The 14,844-nt window shown below is 35.1% G+C and overlaps 1 protein-coding gene across 1 annotated transcript in view; it reads left to right on the top strand.

The window, feature by feature from the left end:
• The first annotated feature begins 556 nt into the window (after positions 1-556).
• The window catches only part of VRK2 (vaccinia related kinase 2), a 108,567-nt gene continuing 94,279 nt past the window's right edge, over positions 557-14,844 (top strand). Inside the window, exon 1 of the mRNA XM_012804001.2 lies at positions 557-695. Coding sequence (XP_012659455.1) covers positions 563-695 — 133 coding nt within the window. The 5' untranslated portion in view covers positions 557-562. The remainder of the gene's footprint in view (positions 696-14,844) is intronic.

Here is a 14,844-nt window from a genome sequence, read left to right on the forward strand (position 1 = left end):
TGACCTAGTATTCTGCTAAATTAATATACCCATGAGAATCCATGGATCGTTTAACAACTATTTTCTGATTACCTGCTGTATGTCATATGCTTTGGTTGGTAGTGGTGATGTACATTGCCATGTCTGGATCTTTGCAATTCATACTTACTCTACCCTAGTGACTGAAGACCTCATCTTTAACACTCAACAGTCTCAACTGTATTTCTGTGTATATAAAAAATATATTTTCTTTTTGTCATTGGAAGTTGACTCCTGGCTTCTTAGGCTGTATTCTGTGCTATTGACATGTATTATAGACTCTCTAAATGAATTTTGGAAATGTTGAGTTAAATGGCATTCTACAGGTTGGTTTGTTTTATAATATCAGTACTTTGTAGATTTCAATATGGTAAGATATGTGAATTTCTAATTTGAATATAATATATGGGGTTTCCCAAAGTGAGAACCTGGGAAAGCTCACCCCATGGAAGACATTTTGGGTACTGTGGTTTAAAGAAATTTTTTTGTTTTGTTTTGTTTTTATTTTTACCCATTTCTCTCACCTTTTCTGCAAACAGAAGTGATGCCACCAAGAAATGAGAAATACAAACTTCCTGTTCCACTTCCAGAAGGCAAGGTTCTGGATGACATGGAAGGCAAACAATGGGTCCTGGGCAAGATGATTGGCTCTGGAGGATTTGGATTGATATACTTAGGTAAGGTATAGTGCAACTTATCAAATATTCTAATGTGTGTGACTGTAATTATGTAATGATATTTAAAAAATGAAACTGAAAGAATAATAGAATTCATAAATGCACTTTATTAGAATTCATGAGTTACTCTACGAAGCAGTAACATGAAGATAGTTGATCTCAAGTATAATGGTCTAGGTTCATGATGTGACTGACCCACTCCTTGTTGTCCATGTTTTCCTAAATAAGTCTTAGAAGTCTTTTCTGAGTATAATTATACAATCTGCCAGACAAAATGCTATTTATTTTTTTTTTTTTTGAGAGCTTGGAAACACGCTTTACAGTTCAGAAACCGCAACTGGGCTCCACAGGAGAATTAGTAGATAACTTAAGGAATCTATTGCATAGAACGAATTAACTTCTCTTTGGTGCATCAAGAGTGGTACTGGTTATATACCATCCTTGGGATAAATGAAAAGACAGGCACATGAATTATTTTCTCTATTCTGTGGTACAGGTAAGGAACCTTGGTTGGCTAAGCTTTTACACTGTATTTGCATTTAAAAATTACACTGAATTTAAATAGATCAGTCAGGGCCATCTTAATCTGTGGTGGAATGAGGAGGAGATGTTCATTATAAGCGTGGTTTGGTGAATAGAATAAGATAAATATTATTGATTTTTAAAACATAGCCTCAAAGATTAATTCTCCTGTAATAAGTGTATTGATTCATATTACCTCTGTTTCTATAAGAGTTTAAGAAATTGATAAAAGACCTCCTTCAAAGGAATCTTGGGTTCCTTGTCAAGTATTTCCAAACATGTTTCATGAATTATGAAGGAAAAAGATACTCTTATGGTAAAATTAAGATTGTAATTTTGAATGAATGGATGAAATTTGGTCAATAAGCAACTGCTTAGTAATTACCTTAATGTCTAATCTAGTTGGAAAGACAAGATTAGCACAACAAAATTTTATGGGCTAAAGGGTATTTCCTTATTTGAAGGGTTCGAACTTGCTTGAAAACTGCTAATTCTAAGTGTCAGATTGGGTAGACAGGTAGCACTGTTCAGTAGAAATGTCATGTAAGCCACATACGGAATATAAAAGTTTCTAGAGGCCAGATTAAAATAAATAGGCAAAATTTATTTTTTAATTGTATATGAACTTTATGGACACTCTGTATATATTTAATCCAAAATTAAAATTTTAATAAGTTGTTAACATGAAAAAAATGAAATATTTTACTTTTCTAGTGAGGGTTTTAAAAATCCAGGGTATATCTAATTTTTTTTTTTTTTTTTGCCGGGACTGGGTTTGAACCTTCCACCTCTGGCATATGGGGCCAGCACCCTAATCTTTTGAGCCACAGGCACCACCCAGAGTATATCTGATCTTAAGAGCTGAATAACCACATGTGGCTAATGGCTACCATATGAGGTAGTACAGATAGAGACCAGGTGAATACTTGGAATCCACAGAGAGTAGAATTCCCTGTAGAATCAGGGTCAATTGAAACTTGGAAGCAGGGAATTCTCTTTTGTGGTGAAGAGTTAAGATCTCTAGTATACCATCTTGACTCAAGGTCAGAGATACGGAGTTGAATAAATTATTTCTGATGTGTCTAAGCTATGGTCTTGGATCTGACAGCTTATCACTTACAGTTTTATTTTCCTAATGTTTGAATTATTTGAGTGATCTTGAAATAAGCATTGATGATAATCTTTTTTCTTTTTAAAATGTAAATGTTATATGTTTTATGTACTTAAATTCAAGTGCACGTTTAAGATAAAATTGTATGTCTATGCACATGTATGTAAATATGTCTACAAATACTGCTTGTGTGGTTCCCGTTATGAAAAAGGAATGTATTTTCTCAGGCATGTGACTTAGTTGTTCATATTTAAATATAGAAAAATGTTTGCTTCTTTTGGTCTAAGTACATGTCACTTTTTTTTTTTTTACCTATTTTTCTCATTACCAAAATACTATGTTTTATAACACATTTCAGGGTTTGATGTATTATACAGCACTGCCTACTATCTGAATTTTATTTATATTTTGTTTGTTTATATATTGGGAGACCAAGATCTTCCTCTGTTGCCCTGGCTGGAGGGGCATGGTGTCATCATAACTCACTGCAACTTCAAACTCCTTGGTTCAAGCAGTCATCCTGCCTCAGGCTCCCAAGTAGCTGGGACTTCAGGTGTGCACCACAATGCCTGGCTAATTTTTCTATATTTTGTAAAGATGGAGTCTTGCTATGTTTCAAGCTCCTGACCTTAAGTGCTGGGAGTTCAGCCTCCCATAGTGCTAGGATTGCACGTATGAGTCACCACACCCAGCTCTATCTGATTTTTAGAACTTGCACCCTAGGAAGATTAGGAAGTATACACCATTGGGGAAAGGATTTTAAGGAAAGTTTAGCTATTTTGAGAAAAAAGGTCCCACACTTCAGCATATGTTATAATATATAACTGTGTGTTCTAAATGTTGTCATTGTTTCATGAAAGGTGAAGCTAATGAATCGTAGACTCAGTTAAACTTTATTAAACTTAGTTTTTAATAGTTTGAAAGCTATGTAAATCCATATGAAATTATACCATGTTTTTGCATTTTATCATGATCTGGTCACTTCCTGCGTATAAATGAAGAAGCAGTTAAATTCAAGCTTTCTTTAATACCTTTGTGTCCAGCTACATTCTTTTCAAGTATTATTTCCAAATACTCTGTTTCAGCAGACACTTTGTAAGCATTTACTGCCTAAGGCTGAGAAGAAACTAGCTTCTATGTCCAACTCATTGTGCATGTACAACCGTTCTCTAGCTTTGAGATCAATAGCCAAGGCCTTTCAGTAGTCAGCAATGTACAGTAAAGGGGAAGGGGCAGTGAAGTTTGGTATTTACTCTTGACTTGGAGAAATCATTTCTAGCGTTAATAGAAATAGTTGTAAGAGAAAAGAAAAGTTTGAATGTAAGAACAAAGCCAAGGTTTGTTCTTTCTATATGAAAAGAGAGGGAGTAAAAAAAGAAAGGAAATTGGTTTAGGTGATGGGAAAGATTGTCATTTTACTACTGAGTAAGTGAAAAAGTTTTCACTGACGGTGAGAATTCTCCTTTAATGCTGAGCATAACATAGAACCAAGTAAACTAAGGGAGAATAGCTTAAATAAGAGCAGGGATTTTGGTGTTAGGCAAATCTAAGTTGAATCCTGACCTGACAACGCCACTTACAAACTAGTGACTTTTACCTAGTCACTTAATCCTTTGGGTTTTTTTGTCTCTGTTCTTCATAATTGGGATAATAATTATGAGGATTAAATGAGATAGTTTTTTAAAGAACTTTTCCCAACTTGGAACTTGGGAAACACTTAATAAAGGTAAATTATTTACCTAGAATTTCCCATTCTAAATATGTAGTTCCACAGTGGATGAGGATGGTGGCAAAGACCCTTTGGAAGGATTTATCCTGCCCTGGTCTGTGGTAGAGTTAGTTGCTAAGGTGGTGAAGCTAAGGACAGAGAGAATGCCAACAGAAGATTTCATGACATTTTACTTACTGACCTGTATCTTTTTCTTCCCTTAAAATTTACTGTAATAGCTGTGATGGATGGTGAAAAATTCTCATTTAAACTGTAGCTTATCTGCTTCAGATATGAAAGATATTGGGCTTCAGAAATTATTCAAAATCTGGAAAAACAGAATTATAGTACAAACTTCAGCCACATTCCTTTGAAGGATGATTATACGAGTAAAAATAGATATGATTTATCTGTGGAAGTTTTCGTTTTTTGAAGTTAGGCATGATTATGTCCATTTCGCATCTTTGGGGTGTCAAGCATAGAATAGATGTTCAGCAATTGCACCAGAGAGATTGAGACTGAGGTTGGAGCACTTCATCAGACAAGTCAGTTTGCTTCGTCCTCTTTCATGATTGTAGATGTTACTCTTGGCTCTAGTCTGCAGTCTTTCCGATGAGTACTCTTACTTATTTGACACAATACAACATTATCAAGCCATTTTAATTGTTACTGGGCAATTTTGCAAATGATACTGTGGGGATTAAAATAAGGGGAAAAATGTGAGAATAAGGATAAAACTAGACACTAGAATATATGATAGATTAATTCCCAGACGAAGGTGTAGATAATAGGTAAGAACTCAAAAAGAAGGGATCACTTGTGGTTTTGTAAATGTAATGTACTTGTTGGATCTCTAGACAAGGAAAAGTCCTTAGAGGATGTGTTACTTTTCTATGTTTTAATTTTGCGTTTCTAAACAGATAGTAGTTTACCTGTCAGTTAAGAAATCTAAGTGTTTAAGAAGGTTTGGGTTCTTCTAAGAAAAGAGAGTTCTTCTGAGGCCTAGCCTTTACTTGTCTTTTTATTTTTTAAGTATCCTCTTTTTAACATATTTTATATTATGGTTCTTCATAACATTTTACTGTCAGACGTTTTTGCCTAGAGAAATGGTTTATAAACCACTCCTCTCTCCATGCACTTACATATTTGGTCTCTTCCACTGTACCTCGTACTATCTCGTGACTGTTGACAGCAGTCAAGGGTTTGTTGTTTTTTTTTTCCCTTAAATTTGAAACCTATTGCTATGGGGAAATTTCTTCTTCCTGAAATGAGCTCACCTCTATTGCCACACAATAAAAGAATTCTCAGCTTTTGAGAGCTTCTGGCTTCCTTATGAAATATGGATAGACTTCTGCTTCTGAAGTGTTTTAGGTTTTTTCTTTAGATGAAGAAGAGGAATAAATAGTATGAGGTGTGTTTCTTCTTTTAAGACACAAGAATATCTATATTTACAAAACGAGAAGAAAATTAAGAAACTTTAAAGCTTTAAATGAGAGAGTTCTTTAGAAATTAGCTATTGAGATGATGAATTTTTGTTCATCACCCATGCTTAGAGCTGCTTCTGGGTTTTACACTGCTCAGATACTTGATTTTGCCATAAGTGCTTCTTTTAGACTGTTTGCCTCTTATAGCTCCATTACATGGACTTTTTCCTGAACACTATGTAGTAGTCCACATGAAAGAATATTTTAGGAGGAAAGATAGAAAACTCAGTAGTTTTTTTCAAGATAATTGTTGAAGACTTCCATTGTTTCTTTTTAAAAGGATGACCTTTAGTTAGCCAGGTGGATTTCTTTCCTTTAACATCTCCAGTCAAGTAATACTTGAGGGAAAAGATTCTGTAGAAAGATACCCATCGAAGGCCAGAAACATCTACAGATGCAGTGTGATCCCAAGCAATGAAGCATGTGGCCCTTCATTGGCATTATATGATAACAGGAGGATCTTCTGGCAGCAGAACTGACTTTTGCTGCATTCCGCATCCTGCCCCTCCAAACCCATATTTGATTGGCACCTATGCCCTATTGAAACTGGCATCACACCTTCTGAATGGGCACAGTGCCAGGCAAGCAGATGGGTATGGGCAAAAGCATGCCAGAAACCCAGTATGTGAATCAAGTTTAAGTATCAGGGGCCCAAATTCCCATCCAGGGATATAAAAACTGCAGTCTGTTGAGAGCTTTTTGTGCTTAAGGTTAAAGGACATGCCATTTCCACTCTAGCTTAGAGGTTGATTAATTTTGAAAGTCAAATAGGAGCTCCTGTGGCTGTGTCAGGCAAAATTCTATCTTTGGTGAATGAGAATTACTACTTCATGTAGGGAAGGGAAGGTATTGTAATGAAGTTTCCAATGAGAATTACTCTCCTGCAAGTGCCTCCAGCACTTAAGCAGCATGCATTCAGTGGAGATGAATATTTCTATTCTCCAACAGAGCCAGGTGCAATCAAAGCCAGATCTTCAACCTGCTGCAGTAAAGAACCCTAAATTTAGAAAGGGCAAGCAAAGTTTAGAAGAACTCCTTGGTGGCAGCTCTTCTCACCATGAGCTGATGAAGCTTCACAAAAGTGTATAAAGGAGTTGAAGGGAAAACTCCAAATAAAAAATCTCCAGCCTGAAACAGAAAGGTCTTTAACAAACCAAAGCAAAAAGTTTAGTCCCTTCTCCTCAAGACAGAAATCCTTCTGAATTTTCTATCAATAAAAACTTAGTTAACCAAAATGTTAGAACCAAATTAATGCATAAGTAGCAAAACTTCCTATTTTTACATTTATTTCATTGCATGTCTATCATGTATATAAACTTTGCTTCTTGAATAATGGATTTTGCATAAAATTGAGTTCTAAACATCATATTCCTTATGATTGTCTCACACCCACTACAGAACTCCCCCTTTCCCCCCCAAAAAGGGCACTGTTCCTTGTGATCATTTTAGTCATATCTTCTAAGTGTTCTTAAATTTACAGGCATGCCTGTAAGACCAGCTGTGGCCAAGAGGAGCTTTTCCTAATCGCCTTATAGCCATTGCTTTTGCTTTTCCACTGTGTAAACTTTATCTATGAAACAGATTCCATGAGACCGTTGTGAATACTTCAACGTATTCAAAACATATAACTGCCACAAATTAAACTACTAAAACTAAAGCTGGTGCATTGTAACTGCCAAGTGAAACTGGCACGTCCCTCTGTCAGACTGCAGGAGAGTATGCCATACAGTCCTCGGAAAACACAATTCATCCAGAAGCACTCTTGTCACTTGCTCTGATATTAAACCAGAGAAAGTGACATTAATTAAAGAAGTGACATGAGCCAACAAAGGCAATGAATTTTAAGCTTTGGCTCATGTGCAGACCTTAATCCAACCTGTTCCTGCTTAGGTATTGTGGCCGTTTTTGAAGAGTAGTTAGTGTGGCTACTTGTACTCCTCATCCTCTCATCTTGCCATTATGAGACACATTTTTAAGAACTTAACATTTTATATCCAGAGTTGGACTGGTTAATTGGCACCCTGGTAGTCATTGCAGGGCTTCCCAAAATAGTAACGTGGTGGCATGTGATGCATTTACTGCACTTGGTAACTGTGTGAGATGTACAATAACTAGAGGTACAGGAGAGCTGGTCTAACAAAAAGGCAAGCAACAGCCAAACAGCAGAGCTTCTAGTCTTGGTAGACTGGAAGCTAGGAGGGTCTGTTCCTAAGACTGGTGTGGAAACAAATGGTAGGCTTTATGAAAATTCTAGCATGCTAGAGAGCAAGCAGGGGAGCATTTGTAACTTCTCTCTCTCTTTCTTTGTTCCATAGCATGCTTTCTCATGATACTCATCATTTCACATGATTGCTACTTTGTATACTGTCTTTTTAACCACTCCTTAAACATGCATGTGTGCACACGTTATAAATTCCTTATAGGCAGTCAAATGGAGTGCTTAAATACAGCCTTGCATGTTATAGTTTTTAAAAATTGATATGTTAGATTAGCTTCAGAACTAGTCTATTATGGAAAAGTAGTTTTTCTAATAGGTTGTCTGAGACTAAGTTTTGTGCTTTATACTATATGTGATCTGTATGTAAGGCTCTGTACTTTCAGATTGAGAGACATTTTGTATATTTCGGGGAGCTTGTGGGGGAGAGAAGTTTCTGGTCATTCTATTTTCAGTTAAATTTTTAAAGTAGAAAAAGCTATATACTTAATTTTTAGATTGTAGCCTTTCTTGGGAAAAGTCTACCATGGGGGCTTAAAAATGGACATTGTATTAAGACTGCCTGTTTCGTGTTTAGAGTAAAACATTTCTACTGAGTAGCATTTATTTGAAGTAGACCTAATAGCAAGTAAAAACTTTTTGGGAAAATGGATGATGTTTACTGTTAAACGGATTGACTCGTAGGCATGTAACATGCATAAGAAATCAACTTTTCAAAGAATGTAAACACAACTTTAACAGAAAATAAATTATTGGAATTTCTTTTAATCCAAGTCTGCAAGGTTTGATTAAGGGTTTCATATGTAGTCAGAAGCTTTTGTTATGGTTTCTGGGCATAGGTATTTTATGTTTGAAACTGGGAATTTTCTATCTGTGTAATTAGTCATGAGGTTTAATGTACATTTTTTATATCAGGCAGACAATGGCTTCAAAGAGACAGCAGTGCTGCAAAGGAGCAAGAAAAGAAGGCCAAAGTTGACACACACAGAGGCAAAACAGTGTAGGAAAAATCAACACGTTTTGCAAAATCAATCATTGAAAATGTGTCAGCGTTCAGGAGACTGTCTTTAATTTGCAATCCAAGTGAAATAGAGTATTTAAATATGAGAGGCAGTATTATTGAGCCCAGCATGCCTGCTACCACTTGTTTGACTAGCTTAGAATAGAACACTGAGAAGCAAGGGCTCAAAGTTAAATGAACATTTATACATTTTAAAATCAAATGAAAGATTCGGAGTATATTCATGAATTAAATTTTTTTTTTCCCCAGAACTCTAAATTTAATCAGCTGGAATTACTTTTAAAGTGTCATTCTATTTAACTTTCGGGAATGATGAATTTGCCTTTTAATAAGGATGCTGTATTTTATCATGAAGATGAAATAAACTGTCTTTTGTTAATTATTCCCCAGAGACACTGGCCATTTTTCTCTCTCCAATGCTTAGTGTGGTGTAAAGGCAGCTTCCCGCAAATTTGTTTCAAGGAAGAGCAACCAGAAGCCTCAACATGTGTGAGAGAGGCGCACAGAGAACACAGCTCCCTTTTCAGGTGTTCTGAGTGCCCCCTAAGGAACCTCTGACAGGTACTGTTACCAAAGCCTCACCGAGGAGGCCAGGCACGCAGACCACAGGAAAGTAAAAAAGAATGAAAGAAGAGTCTGTTAAAGAGTAGCAGATGGGTCAGATTTGTCTGTGGCATCTGATAACTGCTGGGACTGGTTTTGAAATCTTTATAAGGAAAGTATCTATCTTCATCATCAACTACTAAAATTTTTAAGTGTGTGCCAAGTTCTTGTGTTAAGTGCTTTATTTCCTTAATCCTCCCAAAAACTTAATAAGGAAAATATTAAGGCCTAAGGAGGTGAAGTAAATTGCCTCCAGGACAAAGTTTCAATAAGTATCTCCATCAACATTTGAACTTGGGTTTCTTTGCTCTCCTGATTGATGTCCCCTGTCAAAGAACACTTTGAATTTATTGCTAGCCAGAGAAAATAGTGGCAAATGGCGTGCTTGTGACAAGCTCATTTCTAAAGTCACAGCAAAATATGTAATTGATAGTATTGGCAGCTAATTTAAGAAATCTGTTAGTGATGATGCTAATAATGGTGTCATTTTCATTCAGATTGACAACTCAAGGCGTAGAGCATCAGTGATATGTTTTTAATATTAAGATCACAAAAATCTGTGGAAGAACATCTGATATTTATAGTAAACCTAATGCTAAAGCACTGTAAAAAATATATTAAAAAGTACCATGCCTTAGATCAAACAATATTTTTATGAGGAAAAAGTGAGAATTGTCACCCAGTAACACATATGATCTGATGAGAAAGATCTGATGGATTTTTATGCTTTTATAAAAATGAATAAATTTATCTAGTTTATGGGAATTTTATACATTTGTTTGAGTGAAATAAGCAACAGGAAGGTCTAAAGAATCTTCTTCAAACCCCTGTGGTAGGATTTTAACAAATATGTAGAACTAGATTTTTAAAAACAATATTGAATTATTCTTGACCATGGATGGCAGTTCAAAGATACCCTGCTTAGGAAACGAGGTAGGTCCTTTAAAGTGTGAAACCAACAAAATACTTGGGTAAATGAAATCTTGTTAAAAACTATGTCCCCTTATAGAATTTGTTTTGAGCACCAAAGTATTTTTTTTTGTAGCAAAAGTAAGTTTTAGAAAATTATTTAATTCTTTCAAGATACACAATAGTAATGATTTATTACATACCTATGGGCAATTCATGAAGAAATTATAACATTTTATTTAGAGGTGTAAATTCTTAGGTATTTTTATAGAGAAGTATAAATGTTTTGAAGTTAGCTTGTTTAAAGGAATCTGTTAAACAGATTATTTTGGGGTGAAAGAACTTTTAAGTTCCTTTGACTATAAAAATCTGTGGGGTCCTGGAAGGTAGTGTTACATATATAAATGCTCTGTCGATATTGAAACATGGATACAGTCATAGGCTTTAAGGAAAGGATTGATGAAGCTGAATAAAGAATTAGTTGTACTAGTAATAAGCAAAGCAGAGTCACAGAAAAATGACATACAGAGATCAAGAATCAAAAATAATGGCTCTGTTATCTTTTCATTTAGTATATCTTAAGATAGTTAGAATATTACATAAAATTATGAAGCCATGCAAAATAGAAACCATTATGAAAAATAGAAGAAAGATTTCCCTTATTTGCAGCCTCATTTCAACATAAAGATTAGAAAGTATTTCAAAAAAGCAGGAATAGGGCTGGGCTAACAGATTTTCAAAACTAAAATATAGAATTTACAATATCTTTAAGGAAGGAAGGTTAAGAACTACTTTAGCCCTTACTTTGTAAACCTGAAAGTAGAAATACTTCTTGATGGCAAAAGGAAACAGGACCACCGTTTCAGTATATTGTACGGCCAAACTGAATGTGTCTTAGGAGACTAAAGGAAATACTGGAGATCTTAGAGAACCTGAAGTCATTCCATAACAGATTATCACTAAGGTAAAATAGTCTTGGAAGTACTTTATGATTAAAATACTCATGATTTAAAGAGATAAGTGAATTAAAATATTGAGATTTTATGATACAAAGTAAAACTAGTAAATTATGGAACTTATTTTAAGACTTAAGTTATGAACATAGAATTTTACTGCTAAATTCACATTTCTAGATTAATGAATTGTAGTTGCAAGGTAAAGGATTACCAGCTAACCTGAAATTTAAGTTACATTTCAACCCTTCAAACAAGTTCAAAATGTATTTTCATAAATAATAATGAAAACAGCTGAGTTAGAGTATATCAGAGTTAACACTATTTGAGATATAAATGGATTGAAATACATAATTTGTTGTAAGATGAAATAAATATGTAATGTGTACCAAAACCAGTAGGTAATTGGTGAAGAAGAACAAATAAAAATAAAAATTATTGGATTAATACAATTGTCAGTTACTACTTTAGATAGAATGTCTTAAATCCTCTATTAAAGAATGCTATTTCATAGAACTCCATAGGGCAAGATATTTCATGCACATGTAAGTAAGAGTAAAACAATGAGAGGGTTTGTTTTACATTCTATAGTAAAAATCATTGAGAACTACACCAGGATAGTACATGAAAGTTTAGTAGAACATACGGAAAATGTAATGATAGAATTTAATATACTAAGAATGCTACTGTTTATATCCTTGAAGAGAAAATTCAGCAGATACTCAATAAGAAATTATTATAAGTATCACTGAAAATGCATAAACAATTTGGAAAATGCCAAAGCAGTTACCGGTAAGTCTTCACACTGGCCTCTAAGGAACACAAGCATAGAGGTGAATGGGGGAAGGGTTCTGGTTTCCCCTTCCATATTTCTACCTGAGCATTTCTGCTTTTATCTGTTTTATAAGCAGGCACACTTTGCTTTATTGTGCTTTAAAGATAAATGTTTATGGAAATTCTGCAAAAAGCAAGTCTATCAGTGCCATTTTTCCAACAGCATGTGCTCACTTCATGTCACATTTTTGTTACCTCTCATAATATTGCAAACTTTTTTATCATCGTCTGTTACAGTGATCTGTGTAATCAATGCTCTACAATGTTACTATTGTAATTGTTTTGAGGAACCACAAATCGTGCCTACATAAGACAGTGAACTTAATTGGTAAATGTCATGTGTGTTGTGACTGTTCCACCAACTGGCCATTCCCTCACCTCTTTTCCTCTGCTCAGACTCTCTGTTCCCTGAGACTTAACAATATTGTCACACATCTTTCACTTAAAAGGTAAAAATGATCAAGCTAAGTGGAGAAGGAATGTCAAAATCCCACATAGGCTGAAATCAAGGATTCTTGTACCAATAGCCAAGTTGTGAATATAAAGAAAAAGTTCTTGAAGGAAATGAAAAGTGCTACTCCAGTGAATATGTGAATGATAAAAAGAGTGAAACAGCTTTATTGCTGATACAGAGAGAGTTTTAGTGGTCTAGATTGAAAATCAAACCAGCCACAACATTCCTTTAGGCCAGAACCTAATCCAGAGCAAGGCCCTAACTCTCTTCAATTCTGTGAGTGGTGAGAAAGGTGAGGAAGGTGCAAAAATGTTTGAAGCTAGCAGAGGTTGGTTCATGAGCTTTAAGGAAAAGAGGCTGTCTCCGTAAGAGTGCAAGGTGAAGCCGCAAGTGCTGATGTAAAAGCTGCAGCAAGTTATCTAGAAGGTCTAGATAAGATAATTGATGAAGATGGCTGCCCTAAACAACAGATTTTTCAATGTGAATAGAACAGCCAAGAGCCTTCTGGAAGAAGATTCCGTCTAGGACTTCACAGCCTACCTTCGAAAGACAGGCTGACTCTCTTAGTATGGGCCAACACAGCTGGTCACTTTCAGCTGAAGTTAATGCTCATTTACAATTCTGAAAATCCAAAGGCCTTTAAGAATTATACTAAGTCTTCTCTGTGCTCTATAAATGGAACAAAAAAGCCTGGGTGACAGCACCTCTGATTATAGTTTACTTGACTACGCTAAGCCCACTGTTAGGCCATACTGTTCGGGGTGAGGGGAGATTTCTTTCAAAATATTACTGCTCGTTGGCAATTCACCTAGTCATCTGAGAGCTCTGATGGAGATGTATAAGGAGATTAATGTTTTCATCCCTGCTAGCGCAGCATTCATTTTGCAGCTCATAGATCAAGAAGTAATTTTGACTTTCAGGTCTTATTTAAGAAATACATTTTGTAAGGCTATAGCTCTCATAGTGATTCCTCTGACAGACGTGAGTAAAGTGAATTGAAAACATTCTGAAAGGGATTCACCATTCTAGATGCCATTAAGAACATTTGTAATTCATGGAAGGGTCAAAATATCAGCATTAACAGGAATTGTTGAGCTAATTACAACCCTTGTGGATGACTGAGTAATTCAAGACTTCGGTAGAGGAATTAACTGCAGATACGGTGGAAATATATAGCAAAAGAACTAGAATTAGAAGTGGAGCCTGAAGATAGGACTGAATTGCTGTAATCCCACGATAAAGTTTGAATGGATGATTGGTTGCTTCTTAGGAATGAACAAAGAAAGTGGCTGCTTTAGATGGAATCTACTGGTGAAGATGCTATGAATGTTGCTGAAGTGACAACAAATGATTTATGGACTTACTTGATAAAGCAGTGACAGGATTTGAGAGGATTGACTTCAATTTTGAAGAAATTTTACTGTGGACAAAATGCAAACAAATAGCACCAGACGTTACAGAGAAATATTTTGTAAAAGGAAGAGTCAATTGATGAGGCAGACTTTATTATTGTCTCATTTTAAGAAATTGCCACAGCCACCCCAACCTTTAGCAGCCCCCACCCTGATCAGTCAGTAGTTATCAACATCAAGGCAAGACTGTCCTCAGCAAAGAGATTATAATTTGCTGAAAGCTCTGATTGTCATTGGCATGCACATTTGTTTTTAGACATAATATTATTGCACACTTAATAGACTATAATACAGTGTAAATATATTCACTGGGAAGCCAAAAGTTCATGTGATTTGGTTTATTTCAGTGTTTGCTCTGTTGCAGTGGTCTAGAACTGCATTTGTAATATCTTGGGCTATCAGGATTCCAAGAAATATTCCATTTATAAGAGTTTTGAAGATAACATTGTGCTGTAGTAATCTAAGTTACAAGGTTTAATATCTTATTAATATGATATTTTAATTTGGTGAGTCTTTAACAGTATTACAGAGAATAAGCTTTTTCCTCAAGTATGTACACAAGAATTCATTTTAAAAATTCTGTGTGTAGTGCTTTAGTAAATATGAAAAATAATTTTTTTATGTCATTTTGTAATCTATTACTGGAAGTAAATACCAAGATCACCTTGCTTGTTCCGTTTTTATCACCTACATTCTGTTTCCAGTTTGTATGTATTCAAATAGTGCTTACTTGAATAAGAGAAGTCCACTTTCCTTTGAAACCTACTGTTTTACTTTTGCATTTTCTACCAAAGTTGTACATTGTATATTTCTTTTTTTTTTTTCTTTTTTTTTTTTTATTGAACGGTAACTATGTACATTAATGCACTTCTAGGGTACAGTGTGGGGTTTTCACATGCAATCTGAAATACTTCCATCAACTG

This window comes from Otolemur garnettii, unplaced genomic scaffold (assembly GCF_000181295.1).
Source record: "Otolemur garnettii isolate 467f Iridium unplaced genomic scaffold, OtoGar3 scaffold00024, whole genome shotgun sequence".
NCBI lineage: Eukaryota > Metazoa > Chordata > Mammalia > Primates > Galagidae > Otolemur > Otolemur garnettii.